Source organism: Hydractinia symbiolongicarpus, chromosome 1 (assembly GCF_029227915.1).
Source record: "Hydractinia symbiolongicarpus strain clone_291-10 chromosome 1, HSymV2.1, whole genome shotgun sequence".
NCBI lineage: Eukaryota > Metazoa > Cnidaria > Hydrozoa > Anthoathecata > Hydractiniidae > Hydractinia > Hydractinia symbiolongicarpus.
In genome coordinates, this window is record NC_079875.1 from 22,294,928 (window position 1) to 22,315,672 (window position 20,745).

The following is a 20,745-nucleotide window of genomic DNA, read 5'->3' on the forward strand; positions in this document are numbered from 1 at the left end:
ATAGAAACACGAGGTATAACGTATACCAGATTGTTATTGTCGTCATGCCATCACCAATGTTGTATTAATGTGTCTAATATAGAAGAAAACAAAACAGAACTAATTAGTACATTAACCAGGGAGGGTGGGCAAGCAAACTTCTGAACTGTCCAAGAGCAAGAGGCTTACTGTGTTTTACTCCATATTTATACCCTGCTTGTGGTATGGACCTATGGCCTTAAGTAACAAGCTTAAGGAAGCCTATTGTTTTGGTTAAAATAATATAGTGTTGACTATTATTCATAGGTCACCAACACATTTGTAAAATTAATAATGCAGAATGACAAAACACTAGTGAACCAGGTTAGCCTTATACTAGTAGGAGTCAATGGAGACACACCTTTCCTGCTTTAACCCCAATTAACATGTGCTAAACTTTCAGTTTAGCACATCTTATATTATGTTGAGAATTAGTAATTTAACATAAGTAAAATTGAAATAATAAAGGTAATATGAAGCCACATTGTCTTATGATTACAACATGCTTCCTCGTCAAAAGCCACCATTATGCTTTCTTTTTCCCCTTAAACACAGTTTGACGTCATCTCCCAGAATGCGAAAAAGCTCCCTTATACATCTTGCCACCAAACAAACCTTGGGAAAAAAAGAAGAGTAAGTTATTTTAACTAAGTTTAATTTTGTGAATAATTATAAAATGTCTTCTTTATATACCTTTTTGCAATAAGAATAATATAAATAGCGCTAGAAGTATTCTTTTTCAGCCTTTCAGTTTAGAAACAACAAGCATATTAACAGGGTTTATACTCTTCCAGAACAAGATATAATATCAGATGAACACTTTTCACCAGATGTTTTGATCAACACTGGCAGGAAGCATGCAACAATTTTTTATCTCAATCCACCCTAGTCCAACCTTGCATTTGGGGACATACATGGCACGAATTTATGGTTAAGGTACACGATCTTTTTTAAGTTTCACCTAGGGATTTTCAATTATATTACACAATGTGAGAATTTACAGGCTTCTTTTTTTATCTTGCACTATAAAAACTGACTATATCAGCATTTCTGTAAGTTTTCCAACACTTTTGTAGACTTTTTTACTGAAAGTCTGCAACTTTTATGTGGGGGAAGCATACTGCTGATTTTCTGCTGGTTCTCTGGTCATTCTGTATAGACTGCTTATTCGCTGCTGGCTCTCTCGTCGTTTTCTGTAGACTGTTAGATATCCTTCGTCAAAAAAGTCAATCTTGATCTTAGATTCCTCTGGCACTGGCTCAGTGCTACAGTACCGCTTGAATGTAACTTTACATGTAGACGATAGTTATCACCTTCGCATGAGCTTTTAGTAGCGACAGAACTTTCGTTGTTATTGTTAACCTATTGTTAAACAAATGAGCTATTTTTGCATGTTGAAAACAATAAAGTTCATGTCTTGTTCACGAAATTTAATTAGCTCATGTGAACTGCATGTGTCCCATTGTTGTATCTAATTGCTACAGTTGTCAAGAGATCAACGAAAGAAAATAAAATTTAATAAAGATTTAAGTTTCGTTTTAAAAGTTTAAGAACATAAAACGACGATAGAAAAGCTTCGTTAGATCGCATTTTAAAAGTTTAATGTAACATGCATGTTAGGATTCATCAAATCTTATTGTTCTGACTCGCACACATGACAATAAAAATAGAAAGCAATTAAGTTCCTGTATAAACAAAAGATATGTGAACTTTATGTAGACATGAGATCGTTACATAAGGTCGTAAATTTGCGTATATACATTGTAAAGTTACATTCAAGCGGTACTGTAACAAAATATCTCTTAATGCTAGTAAAGCAGAATTTATACTCTTTAGACATCCCTTTAAACCCATTAAATGTTAAGTGAAGCTTTTTATTGGTGGTCAAAAGGTTTTTCCTAATGAAACTATAAAATATCTTGGTGTACTGCTTGATTTTAACTTAGGATGGAAGTCCCTGATTAATTCAGTTGCAACCATACTGAAAAAGGTTAATGGAATCATTGCAAAAATAAGACATTATGTGCCGATAGATAGGCATCCTTAAATTCACAGATACTGGGAAACTGCAAAATGTATTATTTATTTATAATTTATTTCACAACAATCTACCTGTTTCTCTGATTGGTACCTTTTCAATTGTCCTATCATGGTCTAGTTGTCAGAATGCTTTACCTGAAATAAGACTTTTAGATCTCCCCTTGCAGACTTAAATCTCTAATAATGCATACATTCTTGTCTAATTATGTTTAATTTATATATACCTAAAATTATTATTGTACAATCAAGTAGTGTTGTCTGTGTAAGTTGTGTGTTTTGTATTGTCCACGGTGGCTGTCACACTTCGAGCTCTGCTAACTTTGGCAGTTTCCGAGGTTTACTAAGGGCATAATTTTTAATCAATAATGTATTTATCTCCTAGTAAACTGAAATATATGTTTATCTCATTCATTCATCCATTCATTCATTCATTCATTCATTCTATTTAAGATTGTGGCGCCGTAGATTAGTGGTTATAGCTTTTGTACTCTGTGCGGGAGACCGGGGTTCGATTCCTCTTGACGGCGATTCAACATGGGCGAGTGAATGTTACCATAGCCCCGGGTTAACCCAAGCCATGTGAGGGAAATTGGGGAGATGGCACACTGTGTGGGCTGTTGGATGTTGCCGAGAGTTGTCTAGTAGAGCGTGGGCCATACTAATTGGGTCTGCGTAGCTCAAAATGAGCATTAAATACTTTAGGACTCTCCATCTAAGCCATGGCCCCTCCTGGAAATAATAGACAGGGTATATCCCTCGATATTTGTGAGGCTAGCCATGTAAAATATGCACATCTATCTATCTATCTATGTAGCTAGCTAGCTATTAGCTGATAATAGCTCCTCTAGCAACAATGAATAGTTTACTTTAATACATCTATCATCAGTTCATAAAATGATTTGCCACTCATTTTTCTCAAAAGTTACTTGATTTCTTTTTTAAAATTTAGCGATGTTAACTAGGATCTGGAGAACTACTAGCCAGCTAACCTTTTTTTACGGGCATTGCAGTCGGGCATTACTCCGTTACCATGTTGAATACGTCGCCATGGTCATGACTTCTGTTAAAGTAGAGCATTGCGGGTCTGCGCCCGGGGGGGGGGGGGCAAGTACCAAAAATTTGGCGGTTTAAATAAAAACATAGGAGGGACACCCCGATTGTGTTCTGAGCGAGCCAATCCTCCGAGACCATCCACTAAGAATGACACAAACAAGATAAATGTTATATTATGTATTTTGTGGCGCCGTAGTTTAGTGATTATAACTCTCGCACTTTGCGCGGAAGACCTTCTTGGCGGCGATTTAATATGGGCAAGTAAATGTTACCATAGCCCCGGGTAAACCCAATCCATGTGGGGAAAATTGGGAAGATGACACACTGTGTTGGCCGTTGGATGTTGCAGGGAGTTCTCTAGTAGAGCGCGGACCCTAATTGGGTCTCCGTAGCTCAAAATGAGCATCAAATACTCTAGGACTCCCCCTTCTAAGCCATGGCCCTTTTTGGAAATAATAGACAGGATATATCCCTTGATATTTATGAGGCTAGCCATGTAAGATATGCACATCTATGTAGTGCCTATACAACCAATTTTTTCACAAGGTGTGACGTAGTGAAATTCTTACATAACCAAATTTAGGTGTTAATGGCTGCTCACCTATACCGGTACATAAATATACTAGTCGATAAGCCCCGTGGAGAAATCCACTGAGGCACAATAAAAATTTAGATGATGTCAGCAACCCATCCACCAAAAAAAATTAGAACTTTGTTTTCACGTTTCCTCTTTTGTGTAGAGCTTAAATTGCTGATCAAGAAAATGTATATGTTCGTGCACTTTTGACAAATGGATGCAGAGATATTAGGGTTTGAAGGTTTTTTGATGACGTCATCAACCCGTCCATTCCGAAACGGATTCGGGGACCCAGGTTTGGAAAACCTACTTAACTTGGTCCCAGGTAGTCCCTAGTTACCCACGCAGGAGATGACGTCAGTTATTTCCACCCGTTTCCAAATTATTAAGCCTTAAATTTAAAAATGCAATGCAATGGCTTCACTAATCTTAATATACTTTCCTTTGACGTCAATATTGCTTTAACGTCAAAGTTTGCTAATTTACAGAACAAATTTATAGGCGATGTTTTAGAGACTTTATCAAAGAAATTTTATCCATTTGCAAAAGTGACAGACAGACAGAATTAGCGTATTATTATAGAGATCGGCGGTCGGTTGTTATTAACTGCTTGAATTTTAGCTAGAAAGGTTAATAGTCCCTTATAAGTTAATCTAACATTACGCAATTCTTCTTTAAAAAACATTTAAGGGATTTTATTTCTAAACAACCAAAAGAAAGTAATAGCATAAAACACTTAAAAATAGTTTATTTTTAACGAATAAAATATTTTTAATAAATCCGTGTTTAATCTTTAACGGATCTTACAACCCTTTCGAACAATCCTCTCAATCAAGAAGCTGCTTCTAAACTAAAAGCCCTGCAAGTTTTCGGTTCAATGAAAATCGCTGCGCATCTTTTTCAATAAATCAACTACTATTATTTGAATTAGTTTCGGAAGGAACATACTGTCACTGAAAAAGCGTTAAATACTAAAAATACAACCTGAAGAGGAAGCATTGGGAACTAAATCTAAATGTAAAGCTCTGGTACTGGTACAAGTAAATAAGAACACCTAAGCTTTATACATACTTTCATCATAATAAACATTTGGAACATTAAACAGATGATCTTCCTCTCATAACAACGACATAAAGGGTATTGTTGGATAAACTGCTCTACGCAATTGCATACTTTTCTCGACCTCGCAAGCTCGTTCTATAGATTTGACTTCAGGTGATATTTCTCGCTATAGATAGACAAAACAGTTTACATTGTATTAGTAATAATAGCTTTAAATAAACATTTTTTTTTAACGAAAATGTTACACTGAGAACGTTTTACCTTTGTCTATGCACAAGGCACGCGAAGCCATTGGGGAGCACAAGCTGGATTGTGCACGCGTAATCTTTTCCTAGTGTCAGCAGTTTTCGCTGATGATATGTCTGTGACGTTATAGATTTCGAATCGGTGTTTACCCTAATTAAGGTCACAAGAAACGTATTGACAAAAAACTATTGCCACTATTTTGCTTTTATAACATATTAACTTTGCCAAGTTTATTCCAATTGGAAAAGGCTATCAAAAAGTTCGGTCACTCCTTCCATCCTCCGAGTAGTAACAATATGTTTAAAAAACGTCGGACCGATTAGGTTTTTTAAAGGATTAAATTGTAATGCATGTCTACTAAAAATATGAAATAAAAAGTGGAATAGTTTGAGTAGTGCTTAAAATAGTCAAAATACATTTATACAACAACGTGGTCAACATTGCAAATATCACAATAGCAACTTCTGATGCGACCAGTTAGACAATCAGTTCTTTCTTGAAAAGACTGACTTTCCATGTTAATCAAGCTTCGATGCTCGTTGTGCGTATATTGCCTGAGGTCTTCTTTTGTGAGATGTCTTGCATCACACAGACTGTCTTTAAATTTGCGGTGAAGGGTACCTGTTGAAGTAAACTCGTTGTCAATTGCAGCATTTGAGACTTTCACAGTGGTGCTGTGTTGACCAACACCAGATCCTTGTGGTAAGGATGTTGTTGAAGATTTTCGACGATTTTCAAGATCATAAGTTGCATCAGCAGTGTTATTTGACGTTAGAAACTAAGGTAGAACAAGTAAAAAATAATCTATTACTGTTCAATTGTTTTTACCTAAAGCATCTAGTGCAAACACCGGATTGTTATTTAAACAACGCTAGTATAATATAGCATTACTAACCCTCTGTTTTAATTTCATTAATCTGTCCAAAGCAACATGTTCCATTATCACTCTCATTTCAGGAAATTCTTCAAGGGCTATGTACAAACTATCTTTGCTCAGTATAAATAAATCGCAAACGGTAGCGGCTTTAACACTTGCAACGCGTCGAGCATCTGTTAACATTGTAATCTCTAAAAAAACAATTTTTTGTCAGTTCTAGAACAAATTATTAAAAGTCCAATTCCATTTTCATAATTTAAAGAAAAATTTTTTTGCACTGACCTCCAAAATAATCTCCTTCTTGTAACGTTGCAACATGAACATCTCCCACCAAGATATCAACAACTCCATTACGAATGAAGTACATTTCATCTCCTACTGTGCCTTCTTTGATGATAAAATCTCCTGGTAGGTAAACATCAAACGATAATTTTTTGATAACCAACATAACAAAGTCATTACCACCCTCTTTGAGAAAGGGCACCGATTCAATAAGATCTCTGCAGTTATGATTGACGATGTCCTAGAAAAAGATAACTTAATACAATCCAGGTACTGTGCTTCAAATTGCTTCATTTAATTCAACAGTCTCGGAAGTAAAACACGAAATACGACAACGTACGTTTCGGATTGGTAGAGAGACTTCCGCTAAAATCTCAGTCTCATTGAACAACCTCTTTTGAGTGTACTTATGTTCGTAGTAATCTGTAATTCTTTCTCGAGTAGAAAGCGGCAAATTTCTGTATGTCATGTACTCTTCAATTTGTTTAAACTAATGAAGATTAAGAAATATAGTAAAAAAATGATAGTTTTTTCTCACTTTGCAGTTAGTTTGAAAAAGAAGTCACCTTTTCCTGGTACTGCCGTCTTGCGGAGTCACTTTGTTGTATATAAGCCATTGAATGAGCAATAAAAAGAGCGTAAAAGGTTGCGCCTGTAATCATGCTGAAGATGGTAATACAAGCTTCACTGAGAAGCTGAGGAATGAAGCGGCCGTAACCGATACAAAGCATATGGGACAAGGACTTAAACAAAGCCCAACCGTATTGCTCGCTCCAGTGGGCATTCTAAGAGAATAACATCGAAGTATGATACAAAAATGCGGCAACGGTAAAAATGAGTACTATAGAGTGTTATAAATGTTTACCTCTAGGCCATTCAAAGCTACCCAGGAATTCTTTGGAAATTCTTGCATTAAAGGTACCAAGAATCCCAAACAACCATTCCAATGAGCCACAAGCAGCATCATTAGAACTAACTTGATGTATCGGAAAACTGACGTTGTCACGTGATAAAACTAAATATATACAGTGTTTAAGCGCGTGACATTTTAATGTTTTGCATTGTAGAGTGAAAACTGCCGGAATATGGCTAATATTAAAATAACTTTGGAATATAGCTAATATTATACCCACTTATAAAAAAGCCTACCTCTTCGTACTTAGACACATATCGAAGAACTCTGGAAAGGCGAAGCAACTTTAACAGACTTAGAAACTTTGCCAATCTTAAAAATTTGAATGCTCTTGATGCACTTTTCACACCCAAACTGAAATCACTACTGCTTCCACTGATCAGCAACAAAATATTATCCACTGGAAATGAACTTATCACATCTAGCGCCAACCACGATTTCGCATATCTAAAAGTGTTAACATTGTTACAAAAGATAAAAAATAATTCTGAAACAATTTTCCATACTGTCTAAGTTTGAATAAAGAATATTGATGATCATTCAAAAAAGCAAGTTTTCTGAAGGACTTGAAAAGTGTGGGAGTTATAAAGATAACTAACGTTCAAGAAAGGAATGTATTTTATGAATCAAAAATGAAGACTGAATATTTACACGGCCACATGTGAGGACAGTGGTCAGTGTAATCCGCAAAACACATGTGTCTGAAGACGTTAACGAACAGAAAGTATAAAGAAAGATATATGGCCATTATATTCTCCAGCATTTAGGAGAGATCGCTTAAAAAATAAACAAAGGAGTTATATTATCAGTTAGCTATATAGTTATAACTAAAATGACGTTCCAGGGCTGGATGAGTGGCCTAAAACTATAAATGCCTGTTGGAAGTTTTCTGTAGAAAGATGACATGTGCATTGAAATACAGCTTTGAAATACACACGCTGACTTAAAGCTTATCTCCCGCGAAAAAAAAAGTTGAAAGTAAGAGCTTGAAAAGTTGTCTATGAATCTTTTAATTTTTTTGAAAAAAATCTTTATTGATTTCCGAGACATTAGGTAAGTTTAGCGTTTAGCTAATTATGCGGGATTTTTAAAATTAATTTCTCGTTTTTGAGGAACTTTAGTGGAATTTACTACTAATTTAGTAGTAGCTAACTAGCCGAGCTAAGCAAAAGTTAATGAAACATTAACATATATTAAGTGCCTACAAATAAGAATAAAAGTAGACCATGATGTTGCCGTAAAAACACTTAATTAAAGATTAATCGAAGGGTAATGACAATGCGTCACAAGCACAACTATGGAACTGCCCCTGAAAAATCTAACTGTCTAGGATATGCAGAGCACGGAATAGGGTTTTACCTGCAGCCAATATCCCGAAAATGGATGAATGCGAGACCACTGATGTAATTAGGGTCATCTTCCTTAGACGCCTTATATTATAAGATATTCCCATGCTAAAGTTTATCAACTTAATGAAATAATAAATAAAAGTGTTTCGTATGTGTGAAGAGAATTTGTGGTGTAACATCTGTTGAAAGCTACCACGCAGATACGCCATCACAGAAAATCTAAAAAGTGTACACAATTTCTTTGACAGCCTAATTAAGAGAACCGTACATAGGGAGAGTAAAGGTAATCCGTTATATTCTGAATAACATAGCAGTAGAGGAATGGGATAAGATAATAAAGGAAGTTGAGTGGAAAAGTCAAGGAATAGAAATATATAAATAGGAACATGTCACTGCAGCAGTCACTACATAATAAAGTAAAAACCCCAGTTATACAACAGAATGAAAGCCATAATACAATACAAAAATGTCAAGTTACTACCAGGCTAAAGCCCTAGTTAGGCAACAGATACAGAAAACAACATACCTAACTGCGACGAGCTTTGGATCAAGAACTATTATCATACGAAAACCGTCTTCTTCTCTGTAGCCTGTTCGGAAATTAAATATGATGTCTAGTACGAACAAAGCATCAGCACAGCAATGAAAGGCAACCCAAGATGACAAGTTCTCAGTTGTAAAAAACGCAATATTCAATGGTAGAACAACCAAATTTGTTAGCAGGAACAACATTATGACAAGATCCCAGTAATATCTAAAAAATATGCACACAATATTCAAAATGAGAGGAAAGTTAAAACATAAAATTATTTTCTTTCTTTACTTGTCACACATGATATTAATATTAATCTTACCTCATGTTACTATACGGATGAATAATCCAACCGGCGTTTCTTGATCTTATTTGTTCTTCCTGCACGGCTCTTCTTCCCCCAAATATCTTAACATTAGCGGGTGTTTCAGACGGAATCAACCATGATCTAACTTTATGATGCATTGTTTTTCTTCTAGTTAGATCCCCTTCATTAAGACTGCCTTCTAACACCTTAATACTTACTCGTCTATTCTGTTCATATGGATTTAAAAAGTTCTTGTTTTGCAAATTTGGTACAACAGAATCAGTTAATTTATTATCTTTGTTACCATTTCCATCGTTTATACCGAATTTCTTTTCATTGTCATCAGTGGTTATTGCTATTTTAGCTTCATTGTTGTTTACACTCGGGCAAGTTTCAGGTGCAACTTGATTGGACGATGGTGTTAATGCTGCATTGATAGGTGGTAAATGTGGACCAGTATATAAAGGAACATTTGTTGACTGCTTTTCTCGATTCTCAACATTCCTGGTCGACATCGAAAAATATGCTAACCTTTACCATAAATTAAAGTAACATAATTGTCCGGAGATGTCATGTTGAGAAAATAACTGACGCATAATTACATGTGTTAAACTTGACGTCATTTAATATAACGTCATCACAGAAGCCAAGGTATGAGCATTTTCTTTAAAATTAAAATCGACTTCGTTTTCACAACTAACCCATATTTGTTTTATCACACGAAATATATAAAAGGCGCAGTCTTCCAGTAAGGATGGTAACGCATAATGCGGGAAACAATGCGAGTTAAACAAAGACGAAAATAGTATTAATAGTGCTATGTTCCAAAAAGCATCTGCTGATTGTGTTATAAGCAACTATCATAGAGCTTTAAATATCACTTGTGATGGTGGAATCAAATTAAATCAAAAATTGCCATCCACAGATGAAGTTTTATCACACCCAAAGTTAGCATCAATAATTTTTTCGCACCGTAATAAACAAAGGATTATGAATAGAATACACAATCTAAAAGATACAACAAAGAAATTAAGAGTGCATATAACACCAACCGATGTGATTAAGGAGTTGCTTTGTCCAGCAGAGACTTCGTTCAACGTAAAGATCTGTGGCGGAAAGAGGGGTTTCGATGTTGAAAGGGAAAGATCTAAGAGTTCAGGTTATGTCATCCATCCTTGCAGTAAGATAAGGTTAGCTATAACAGGTTTTGGTAAAAACATAAACTGTCCTAAAGTGAACTATTTTTACTCTACATTCACGGATTTTTTAGACAATACTGGGATCTTGTCATTATGGTTATGCTGATATTAAACATGTTTTTTCTTCCGTTGGATATCGCGTTTTTTGCTAATAACTACGACTTTGCTTGGATGGTTTTTCATGTAACATCTGACACGCTATGCTTGGTTGATATCCTGTTGAATTTCAGAACTGCTTATCGTGTCAATAATAAGGAGTTAAAACATTTTGAATTAGATCATAAAAAGATTGCGAAACAGTAAGTACAGAATTATCTTAAAAGTTTGTCACTGTGAATAAATGATTAAGCTCCGTTTATTAGGAAAAATCTGAAGTATAAATCTTTAGTTACTTTTAGTGTGTAGGTACCCTTTTGTCCTTTTTTTATCGCCCTTCGTATAAGAGAACTTACACATGTTACTTTTATAATGTTGGCTGATGCAATGTTACTGAAGTCTTCCTATTTTACATGCTTAACTGTTGCTCACTTTTCGCGCATCTTATTTTTCGGGCATTTAATTTTCGCGCACCTCTTAAAAAGGAATATTTCACACACAAATTTTCGGGCACCTAAATGCGCGAAAATTAGTATTTTCGCGGAACCAATTGTTTATGCAGCGTCTCTGAGCGAAAATATTCAATGTACACGAAAATTTTATGAATTAGGGTAACTTGAAACTTTTACTGTTGTTCATTCTTTTTTCTTCATATTTGCTCACTACTTTGCTACAACTTTACAGGTTGTAAACGTTTTTTAACCTTAAGTTAACATAAAAACCTTAACCCGTTACGGTTGAAAATAGTGTCGTACGGCATGTGCATGCGCGTAATATTTACAAATTTTGAGTGAATAACTTTTAAGAAATATAACAAACCATAAAACGTCACAGGTATAAAATACACTAAGAAGCTCTTGGAACGAGGTTGGGTCTAGAGAACACTGTTAATTATGTTGCTCAATAACTTTAGTTACCTTAAAACTTGGTTTACATTGGATCTGATCAGTTCTCTTCCGATCCATTATATTATTTTAATCAGCTCTCGACACACTGATAATCTCAGCCTTGGCTTAAAAGGTGCTTCTAGAGCACTGAAGATTCTAAGAGTTGTTAAAATATTGAATCTATTGAAACTACTGCGTCTTTCGCGAATCATTCGTGGTATAACACAATATGAAGAGGTACAGACTCATGTTTTTTTTCCGTAGTGCGCTAATTACACTTCGATGTTATTAGCGCTTTATTTGATGAGAGGAGGCACTTGTTTCGTTCTTACCTATGTTCTTCTTTATTTTTTCACACTTAGGCTTACTGTTTAACGTTTGGGTTGTTGCGATATATAAAGCTTATATCGATGATGCTAATTGTCGCACATTGGAATGGCTGCCTTCATTTTATGTTGCCAATGCTCCAGGAGTTCCCGCCCAATTGTTGGGTGAAGCTAAGCAAACTAGAGGTATGTATTCTCTTGTAATGTCTTGTAGCAAAATTGTACCGTGGAAAATATAACACTTTTAGAACGAAGCCTGGTATGTCCAGTACGGTTGGGCATTGTTTAAGACTCTTTCGCATATGCTATGTATTGGATACGGTCGATTTATTCCTGAATTATTATCCGAAGCTATTGCTACCATTTTTACTATGGTGACAGGAGCTACGTTCTACGCTCTTTTTATTGCGCACTCGATGGCTTATGTAATCCAAAGTGATTTGTCGAATAATGTGTATCAAGAAAAGGTAAGCATGATGAGTCAGCAATGTTTTTTATAGTTGCAGTTTTAGTTTGTGTTTCTTTTTGCCGTCCTGGTATAGACATTGAAATGAGACTTATTTTGCTACAATTTTACCTTAGTTGAACGAACTCAACGACTACATGGTCTATCGCTTTCTACCAGACGAAACAAGAAAGCGCGTCTCGGAGTATTTTGAACATAAACATCAGAGAGGAAAATTTTTCAAAGATGAAGATATCTTAGCAGAAATGTCAAAACCTCTAAGAGATGTAAGTTTGTCTTTATTAACAAAAATTAAATTCATTCAATCAAGTTAAGACGTTATAAGCGACTGGTTCACATCTGAGAGACATTGATTTGATTCTTCTGTTTTGTTAGGAGATCCTGAATCATATATGCGCTGATTTTGTTAAAGGCTTGACTATCCTACAAACTGCGCCAGAGCCATTTATTTCGTCATTTCTAAGCAAGCTAAAGTACGAGGTATATTTAAATACAGATACTATTTTCGAAGAAGAAACGCCCAGTGACGAGATGTTTTTCATACGTAAGGGAACGTTACGGTTAACCTTTCAAAAGACCCTTATTGAAAATCTCTACACGGGTTCGTTTTGTGGAGGTGAGAAAAATATTTTTGTAAAGAATGGTTTACGGTTGTTTGCTTGTAACTAAACCTTAGTTTTACACTCAGGGTCTTACAATCACCCAAGTTTTTAAAAAGGGGGATCAAGAGAGTTTTGGGAAACGCGTACTCGGTATTACTGCGTAAGTCTAAGCATTAACAATAATCATCAGATCTTTTTTTGTGGTAAATATAATACAGCTTTAAATATCCAGTAATAGCTGCTGTTAACCTTATGTGTAGTTATCAATATTTTACACGATATTTCACCAGGACAACATAAAACACCTCCATTGTATTTGGTCTCTGCGAGTGGTCGCCTTACAAATGTGATATACATTAATATTTTAACGAATTCACGTTGTTTTATTATAAGAAAACCGTTTAGCCTCGATTTTCGTAGCAAATTCCTGAATATTGGTTGAAATTTTTTCATAATTTTTATTCCTCTATTTTCTTTTCTTTCTTTATAAATAACTATAATATCTCTTTAATAATAGCCGTATTTTGTCTGTCTCTGCGCGGACCCCCCGCTGTGTTAGAAAATGATGTCATGGAAACACGAATATCAAATGCGATATATCTTTATCCACTTTGTTGCGACGGGTAAATTTAAAGGACGGAAGACCCCGTGGATTTTTCCACGGGTTAACGACTAGTCTCTATAATAATAGTCGTCGTCTGTCTGTCTCTGCGCGGACCCCCCGCTGAGTTAGAAAATGATGTTACGGAAACACGAATATCAAATGCGATATATTTTTATCCACTTTGTTGCGACGGGTAAATATAATGGACGGGCGAACCCGTGGATTTTTCTACGGGCAACGACTTCTCTTTAATAATAGCCGTCGTCTGTCTGTCTGTGTGTCCGCGAAAGCCATGTCCCGTAACTGAAACACGAAATTTTTAAAATGCGCATCAATAATAAATGCGATATATTTCTGTCCACTTTGTTGCAACAGGTTAATTTAAAGGACGGGCGACCCAGTGGATTTTTTCACGGGCTAACGACTAGTCTATATTATAATACCCGTATACGTCTGTCCGTCTGTCTGTCTGTCACGCAAAATAGTAGCTTGCTGCGCAAGTAGCGAGAAGCACGCAATATGCGGTATAAAAAGGTCGGGCAAACCCGTGGATTTTTCCACGGGCTAACGACTAGTTTTATCTATACCTGTAAATAACATCACAGTTATGTATTTTATTTGAGACATCTTTTTTTTATTGAAGAAAAAAAAACTTCCTTTATATTTGGCTGAAAAAAAGAAACTTTATTGCATTGCAGTTTGATTTCGTAACTGTAAATGGCAATTTCAAGGTCTCCAATAATTGGATCTTAATACGCTAAGGCTGGGGATTTTTTTAAATTTTTCTTAAGATTTCGAGGATTCTCATTTTCTTATAAAAATATTTCTTGAAAAAACCCGAATATATCGGCTGTAATATTTAGAACTGAGTATTCTAAGCCGTAGTCGAAGATTGCTAACAGCAACAGCCACATCAACATGCGATGTGCTAGTTCTATCTCGACAACATATGAGCGAATTATTGGAAGAATACGAAGAGATGAAACCAGTTTTCGAACACACAGCTATTAGCAGAATAATAGCCATCTGTCGTCAGGTAAAACTCATTACATCTCTAACCCATTTTTTTATTTAAACAATCTTTTATTTTGGAACCCAGGTCTCTTTTAGTAGATGCAAATCACGCTTAAAAGTCAAAAACCAAAAAAAAGAGCGGGTAATTCAATATTAATATATTCTCCATCTTTCCAAAGCGAGGAAGAGGAAACTCTTTTGAAAAATGAAGTATAAAAAAACTACTTTCCAGCCAACCTTGTCCCCAGGATCAGTTGATACAAGGACAGAAAGCCGGACAGGCTTACCTCCAAATGTAAATTACGTTAACATTGCATATTTCAGTATATGTAGTAAAAACTTCAAGCTTCAACCACACTGAATAGACCATAACAGTCCCTGCAATATCGGGGGAAGCATTCGGTCTTTAGCACAGTAGAAGTTTAAAATTTGAATAGTTCTTTAGCCAATCTGAGGGTCTCAAATTTTAAAACTTGATAGTGCTTCACACGCAGTGGTTAGACCTTCGTAGCCACAATATCGATCCCTTCACTAAAACCAATCCACGAGAACTGCAAAGGAATTTAAATTAACGAATTGTTTTCTATGTCTTTTAAGAGTGGCTTTCTTTCTTTATCAACGACGCGTCACTTAATGATTCTCGACAACCACCGTTCTTTACTGACTCAACTATGCAGACACATCAGACAAATAAAAGACGCAGTTGGTGATGATAACATGTTGAAAGAGAAAGATGCTGTCGGGATCACCGCAGCACTAAATATGCTCATCGACGAACACATGAAACTTCACTCAGGTTGTAGCTTTTTAAAATTGTTTCCAAAGTTACGCCTCTGAGAATATTTGTTTGTTTTTATCTACGTCTTTCCGAATTGCTTCGATAAGGAACATCTTTTCTTAAACTAGTCGGTGGCGACTAACTTAAGACAGTTGACACTTATAACTGCGTTACTACACTTTAGACCAAAAAATCCCGGTGTTAATAGGGTTAATCCAGTGTGTGTTCGCGGCAACTCGCATAAAAATATCCAAATAAAATAAGACGCAATAACTGCATAAAGCGAATTAACGCCAGATGGAAACGAAACTTAACATAAGGAAATCTTCACAACTCACACGAACACATGGTTATTATATTTATTTAATAATAAAAAGTTCTTTAGAAAAAGAAAACTTGAGTTTTATTAGCGGAACAGTTTCTAAAAAAATATTTTTATAAAAAAACTCTAAGCACAAGCCTATACAATGGTAATATTTTCGCGCTTCATGCATCTGAGCAAAAAAACATAACATAAAAACTAAACGAAATAGCTATGGACACGTTTAACACGTTACTACAAATGCATTAAGAAGGGCTAAATATTAAATTAAAGTTATTAAAAGTATATATGTAACAAAATATTGGCCTTGCGAGCAAAGTTGTTTGTGAAAAATAGAAAGATCGTTATAAGGCTTTAATTATTTTACAACGTAAGCGACTGTTTTAGAAATAATCATAATCATTCCTTATTAATCCGAGAGAACTAAACGTATTATACAGGCCGGAACATTTTGCGAGCCAATTGAGTTGCTTTATCTGGTCCATCAAAAAGCGTTCACAGAGAAGAATTAACGCTGATTTTGCATTTACAATTATTATGCCTGGTGTCGAATTTATTAGAGTGAAATTACTTGCATAAATATCCTAATCAACTTAGACCACAACACTAGTATGAAAAGTCGGAGGCTAGTATCATCTATAAATTCGTTTCCCTGCTCAGTTCGAGTTGTATGCGAGAAAAAGATGGTCTGTTGTTGGGGTTGATGTCCCAACACGCCTTCATCAGACTGTAAAAACTGGGAGGGCATTTGTCTGGGCTCTCCATGCGATAACCGTTCGTGACTTTATTCAATACTTCGTTAAGAGGCTAAAAATATTTAAAAAAAAATGTCATTACGAGGTGAAGAATTACATTTGGGATAAAGAAACACGTGAAATACACCTACCACACGAGGGTAAGGATTACGACCAAACGAAAATATTTCCCATAAAAGTATACCGAAACTCCAGACATCTGATTTGATTGAAAATTTCTAAATAAAATACAATAAATTGTCGTACGAAAAACAAGAAACAACATTAATGTTTTTTGCATTTAAAAGCAAAAAAATGTTTTTAAAACGGTCTTAGAAATCACAAAATGAGCAATCATATGCGTTATTCTTTAATTTTTCCTCAACTCACGTTCGATCGAATGGCTTCTGGAGCAGTCCATTTCACAGGGAATTTTCCTAGCTCCATCTGTTGGTCGATGTCTTTAGCCAAACCGAAATCAGAGACCTAAATAGCAGCATGTTTAAAAGAAAAAACTATTAAAAAACTATTATGAAATGAAAACCAAAGAAACAAATAAAGCGACAAACCTTAGCACAAAGTTCTTCCGACAACAACACATTTCTTGCTGCTAGATCTCTAAAACGTAATTTCAAAGCCCGTTTTAAAGTGATGTGCGGAATTACAATGTAATCACAAAAAATGAAGAAGATTTACTGAAAAAAAAGAATATGTTTTGCAGAATATAACCCATTTTCATGTCCGTTTATGTTCCGCGAAATACACATGCGAAATACAATTCTATGAAAAAAATTTAAGCGCACAACACTTAAGCGCTCTCCTTGATTAAGCGCTCTCCTTGAGTAAGCGCGCATGTCAAAAATTTGAAAACTTAATAAACCTCCAGGGCGTTTGTTTGGAACATAACCGTCCCTTTATATTCCTGCTAAAAGCTGGAAAATAAATATTTTATTGATACATTGTTCACAGATAATCAACTATGACATCATGAAATTGGCTTATAACTAATCTCGTTTTCATGTTATCCTGTGTTTTCGCATATGCATTGTGCATAACAAATATGGAAATAGGCTTATCTACGCCTGACCAATTTTAATAAACTTTTAGAATAAACTTTCGGAACTAACTTAAAGAACACGAAAAGAACATATGAGGCTGAAAAAATGTGTAAAATATCCACATTTAGCCACAGTTGAAAACGGTTTTTTTATATCAAAAGAACGCCTTTCACGTACGCTCACCTGTGAATTACTTTTTTTTCTTCCAAATAACGCATTCCTTCGCACACGTCTCTAAAAGTAAGAAAATGACACGGTTGTGTCATTTTTTATTACAAGTTTTCCACCGAAAATGTAATAGTACTTTTTTAAGAAACTCTAAAAAATAAACATTACTTCGACCAATTTCAGTTGATTTTGCCTAGATCAAAGGAAAATAAACACATCCACTTTGCCTGTTACAGACAAACGTACACACTCTTCATACTATATATAGATAGATTTCTAGGAGTTGTACATATAGCTAGCTAGCAGTAGTATTAAAATGTGGTATGAAAATCTATCCTTCCATACCAAATAACCTGGCTGGATAGATAGCTATACATGTCATGTCTTTTAAGGCCTAACACTTGATGTTATTCTAACAAAAAAGCCAAAGATCTTACATCACATGTTAATTGAGAATTGTGATTTGGTATGTGTTGGAAAAATAAAAGTTTGCAAATCTTATTACTGTACGAGTATGTATTTGAACCTAATTTCTGTGTCATTTAAAAGGCCAAACTTGTATATATAAAAATAGCCCTCCGAGTTATGACAGCAAAAATTTACTACCACTGCCAAGATGAAAGATCGGCCATTGTTTTTTTCTCAGGATTAAATCTATCCTTGGTATGTTTCTATCACGTAAGCTTTACACTTGTTTAGAGCAACTTCAAAAGAACATATCAGAAATAAATTGTCAAAAAACCATCACTAAAATACTATACTAGTGAATATTTCAAATTCAAGTTAAATGTGAAAGAAGGATTTCCTGTTTCATTGAAGCTCGACACTTGCCTTGTTTTAAAAAGTATGAACTTGTTTTAATATACGACAAAATGGATGTGGAAATAGCGGTACTCTACAAAAAATAGTTCTTTCAGTATATTGCATTGCATCTTAAAGAAAGTTCAACATAAGATGTCAAAAAAAGTTTCAGTCATAACATCTAAAAAAAATCAGTTTCTTTAAAGTTCTTTAAAGTCATATTTCTAGCAAAAATACTAAGGTAGCTGCTATACATATAGCTAAATTAACGAAATAACAACATATCTTAGGTACTGGAGCTTTAGTTTAAAGGTAACATTAGCTACAGCTAGCTAGCTACAATAGCCAGCTGGCTATAAATGTAAAAATAGACTTAGGTATGTAGCTATATATAGCTAGCTAGGTATGTAGCTATATATACTTGGTAAAAACATATAAAAAAGCAGCTACTGTATTTTACTCATTAAATTTTTTCTACTTCGTGGTTGGTTGGTGGTGGCTTTTTTTTAATAACGACATCATTAAATTGTGAAAGCATAAGGAAGCTTTACACAAACCTTGCTATAACCACGCTTTTTATAAAGCGTGGTTATAGCAAATGTTTTTATAAAGATTTAATTTGAAGGATTAAGTAGAAATATGCCATCTTTTCTGCAAACACAAAATTTCAGTTACTTATGCTAGGAATTTTTTTTCCTCCGTAGTGTGTAAATTTATAAGCCGGTGAATTTTATATAGCCGCACACCTATATATGTATGTCTATGGCTATTTTGCTACTATACGAATATATAGATTTGTATAGCACATGCTTATATGGTAACATTCTATAAAGCACTGTTCTGAATTTCAGTTGTAGAAAACAACATCGCTCGCTAAACGGAGTTAAAGGGGTACAATTTAAACCATTACGGCTCAATACGACTTTAACATTAATAAAAAATAAACACGTTTATCTTATTTTTTCACTTTAGTAAACTTAGCGTCACGCCATGCTATGAGGAAGCAATGTATAAGACGTAAGAAAGTGACTTCGATTACCACGCTCACGCTCTGGAATCAATATACAAAATAGTCTGAAAATAACCCTTAGTAACTTATCATGTAAAAAAAAAATTTTTTTTAAATTTGAAAGGGTTGATGTCACCTTAAAAATAAATATTAAAAAAAAATTCTGAAAGGTTTCACTCCACTTAAAAAAAGGCTGTCATTTTCAAAAAAAATTATTTCCGGAAATTAATTAAAGCTAAATAAAAGTTAGGAAATGCAACAAAATATGAAGGTGTAATAAATACACAAAGCATCATTTTAAATTAAATTATTACCTTGCGAAACTAAGTTGCTCCTGTCGAGTGATGACTGCTCTCCCCCTGGATCGAAGATAATCTACCAATGCTCCCTAGTGATTAAAAAACACACCCATTTTTAAATTATGAATTGTCTAAAAAAATATTTCGCATGGTTTTTGGATTAAATTGGTCAACCCAGAAACTATGTTTATAAACCAATCTAAGAATGTATCTCACCAAATCCCAAGACTTCATGTTGAATATTTACTGGAGTTATATGATTCGTAGCTTCAATGACAAGTACGGTTTACACAGGGGGTATCTTTCATGTGTGTGTTACAGGCCATTAACAATGCTAAAGCTTGTCCGACATGTCCCAAAAGTGTGCAACGCAAAGGAATGCTGTTCTTTATTTTTGCGAATATATTTCAAATTCGATGGTTTGAAATTGCTCGCGCAAACGAAACTACCAAAACTTGACATGTGGGATTTATCGCGCAGATGCTTTTTTCTTATTTATACTTCTTGTACAGGTTCCAGAAACTTTAAACGGTTTAGCTTTTTAAAATACACTCCACAAAACACAAAAAATACCTTCATATGGAAAATGTTGTCATTTAATACAGGTTTTAATGTTTTGAGAATTTCAATAACTTAGGATAAATACATTAAATGGATTTACACACAATTCAATATGTCCATGATCAAGTCTGGTACTTTTCAAGACACGGCTTTTTTAAGGCTGGGGGTGGAATTTGTAATTAGTCCTGATAAGTAAAAGAGCCAGTTATTGCACTTCATAAGAGTATACTGTGATGTTTTAATACCTCCAAACTTTCTGCTGCAATAATGAAACAACAAACCTTAGTACAGAACTCTGTTAAAATAATTATTTCTTGTCCTTGGAAACTGATACCAACCAAGTCGACTAAGTTTTTGTGATGCAGGGTGCTGAAATTAAATCATGGAATTATAAGCATATCACGTTACAGAACTTAATAATTTGTCTACCACAAAAAAAAGCCTCTTACGTCATGACAGAAGCTTCTGCTAAAAACGACTGTGCAGCGATCGTGTCATCTTTTAACTTTTTAATAGCAACTGCTCGTCCTTGATAAGATCCTCTGAACACCTCTATAATTCAGTA

At 34.8% G+C, this 20,745-nt stretch overlaps 3 protein-coding genes across 3 annotated transcripts in view; 1 reads left to right on the forward strand and 2 right to left on the reverse strand.

Annotated features, from left to right (window-relative positions):
* Positions 1-5,382: 5,382 nt before the first annotated feature.
* On the reverse strand, positions 5,383-9,752 carry LOC130636574 (potassium/sodium hyperpolarization-activated cyclic nucleotide-gated channel 1-like). The gene is made up of 9 exons (XM_057446376.1): positions 9,272-9,752; positions 8,944-9,171; positions 7,305-7,515; positions 7,021-7,170; positions 6,722-6,940; positions 6,496-6,645; positions 6,156-6,396; positions 5,892-6,064; positions 5,383-5,774 (listed from the first exon to the last, which is right to left on the reverse strand). Exons 1-9 carry the CDS (start codon positions 9,412-9,414, stop codon positions 5,415-5,417), a joined length of 1,875 nt encoding a protein of 624 aa, XP_057302359.1. The 5' UTR covers positions 9,415-9,752; the 3' UTR covers positions 5,383-5,414.
* Positions 9,753-10,075: 323 nt separating this feature from the next.
* LOC130613122 (potassium/sodium hyperpolarization-activated cyclic nucleotide-gated channel 1-like) lies at positions 10,076-16,129 on the forward strand. Its single transcript, XM_057434482.1, has 10 exons — positions 10,076-10,446; positions 10,527-10,754; positions 11,465-11,675; positions 11,801-11,950; positions 12,013-12,231; positions 12,347-12,496; positions 12,606-12,846; positions 14,300-14,472; positions 15,048-15,274; positions 15,991-16,129. The coding sequence occupies exons 1-10, from the start codon at positions 10,076-10,078 to the stop codon at positions 16,127-16,129; spliced, it is 2,109 nt and encodes a 702-aa protein (XP_057290465.1).
* LOC130646361 (tyrosine-protein kinase CSK-like) overlaps positions 15,563-20,745 on the reverse strand; it is a 110,721-nt gene continuing 105,538 nt past the window's right edge. The window contains exons 10-17 of the mRNA XM_057452515.1: positions 20,630-20,732; positions 20,462-20,549; positions 19,635-19,708; positions 17,526-17,576; positions 16,854-16,902; positions 16,675-16,770; positions 16,437-16,523; positions 15,563-16,357 (exon numbers count right to left, since the gene is read on the reverse strand). Coding sequence (XP_057308498.1) covers positions 16,187-16,357; positions 16,437-16,523; positions 16,675-16,770; positions 16,854-16,902; positions 17,526-17,576; positions 19,635-19,708; positions 20,462-20,549; positions 20,630-20,732 — 719 coding nt within the window. The 3' untranslated portion in view covers positions 15,563-16,186. The remainder of the gene's footprint in view (positions 16,358-16,436; positions 16,524-16,674; positions 16,771-16,853; positions 16,903-17,525; positions 17,577-19,634; positions 19,709-20,461; positions 20,550-20,629; positions 20,733-20,745) is intronic.

What these genes read in the sequence shown, in the direction of transcription:
- LOC130613122 (XM_057434482.1), top strand. Translation starts at nt 10,076, where the DNA reads ATGTTCCAAAAAGCATCTGCTGATTGTGTTATAAGCAACTATCATAGA. An exon ending in CATCCTTGCAGTAAGATAAG is followed by an intron (nt 10,447 to 10,526) that starts GTTAGCTATAAC and finishes CGGATTTTTTAG; the next exon opens with ACAATACTGGGATCTTGTCA. An exon ending in TAATAGCCATCTGTCGTCAG is followed by an intron (nt 14,473 to 15,047) that starts GTAAAACTCATT and finishes ATGTCTTTTAAG; the next exon opens with AGTGGCTTTCTTTCTTTATC.
- LOC130636574 (XM_057446376.1), bottom strand. Translation starts at nt 9,414, where the DNA reads ATGCATCATAAAGTTAGATCATGGTTGATTCCGTCTGAAACACCCGCT. An exon ending in CCAAAGCTCGTCGCAGTTAG is followed by an intron (nt 7,516 to 8,943) that starts GTATGTTGTTTT and finishes TAACACTTTTAG; the next exon opens with ATATGCGAAATCGTGGTTGG. An exon ending in GACGGCAGTACCAGGAAAAG is followed by an intron (nt 6,646 to 6,721) that starts GTGACTTCTTTT and finishes AATCTTCATTAG; the next exon opens with TTTAAACAAATTGAAGAGTA.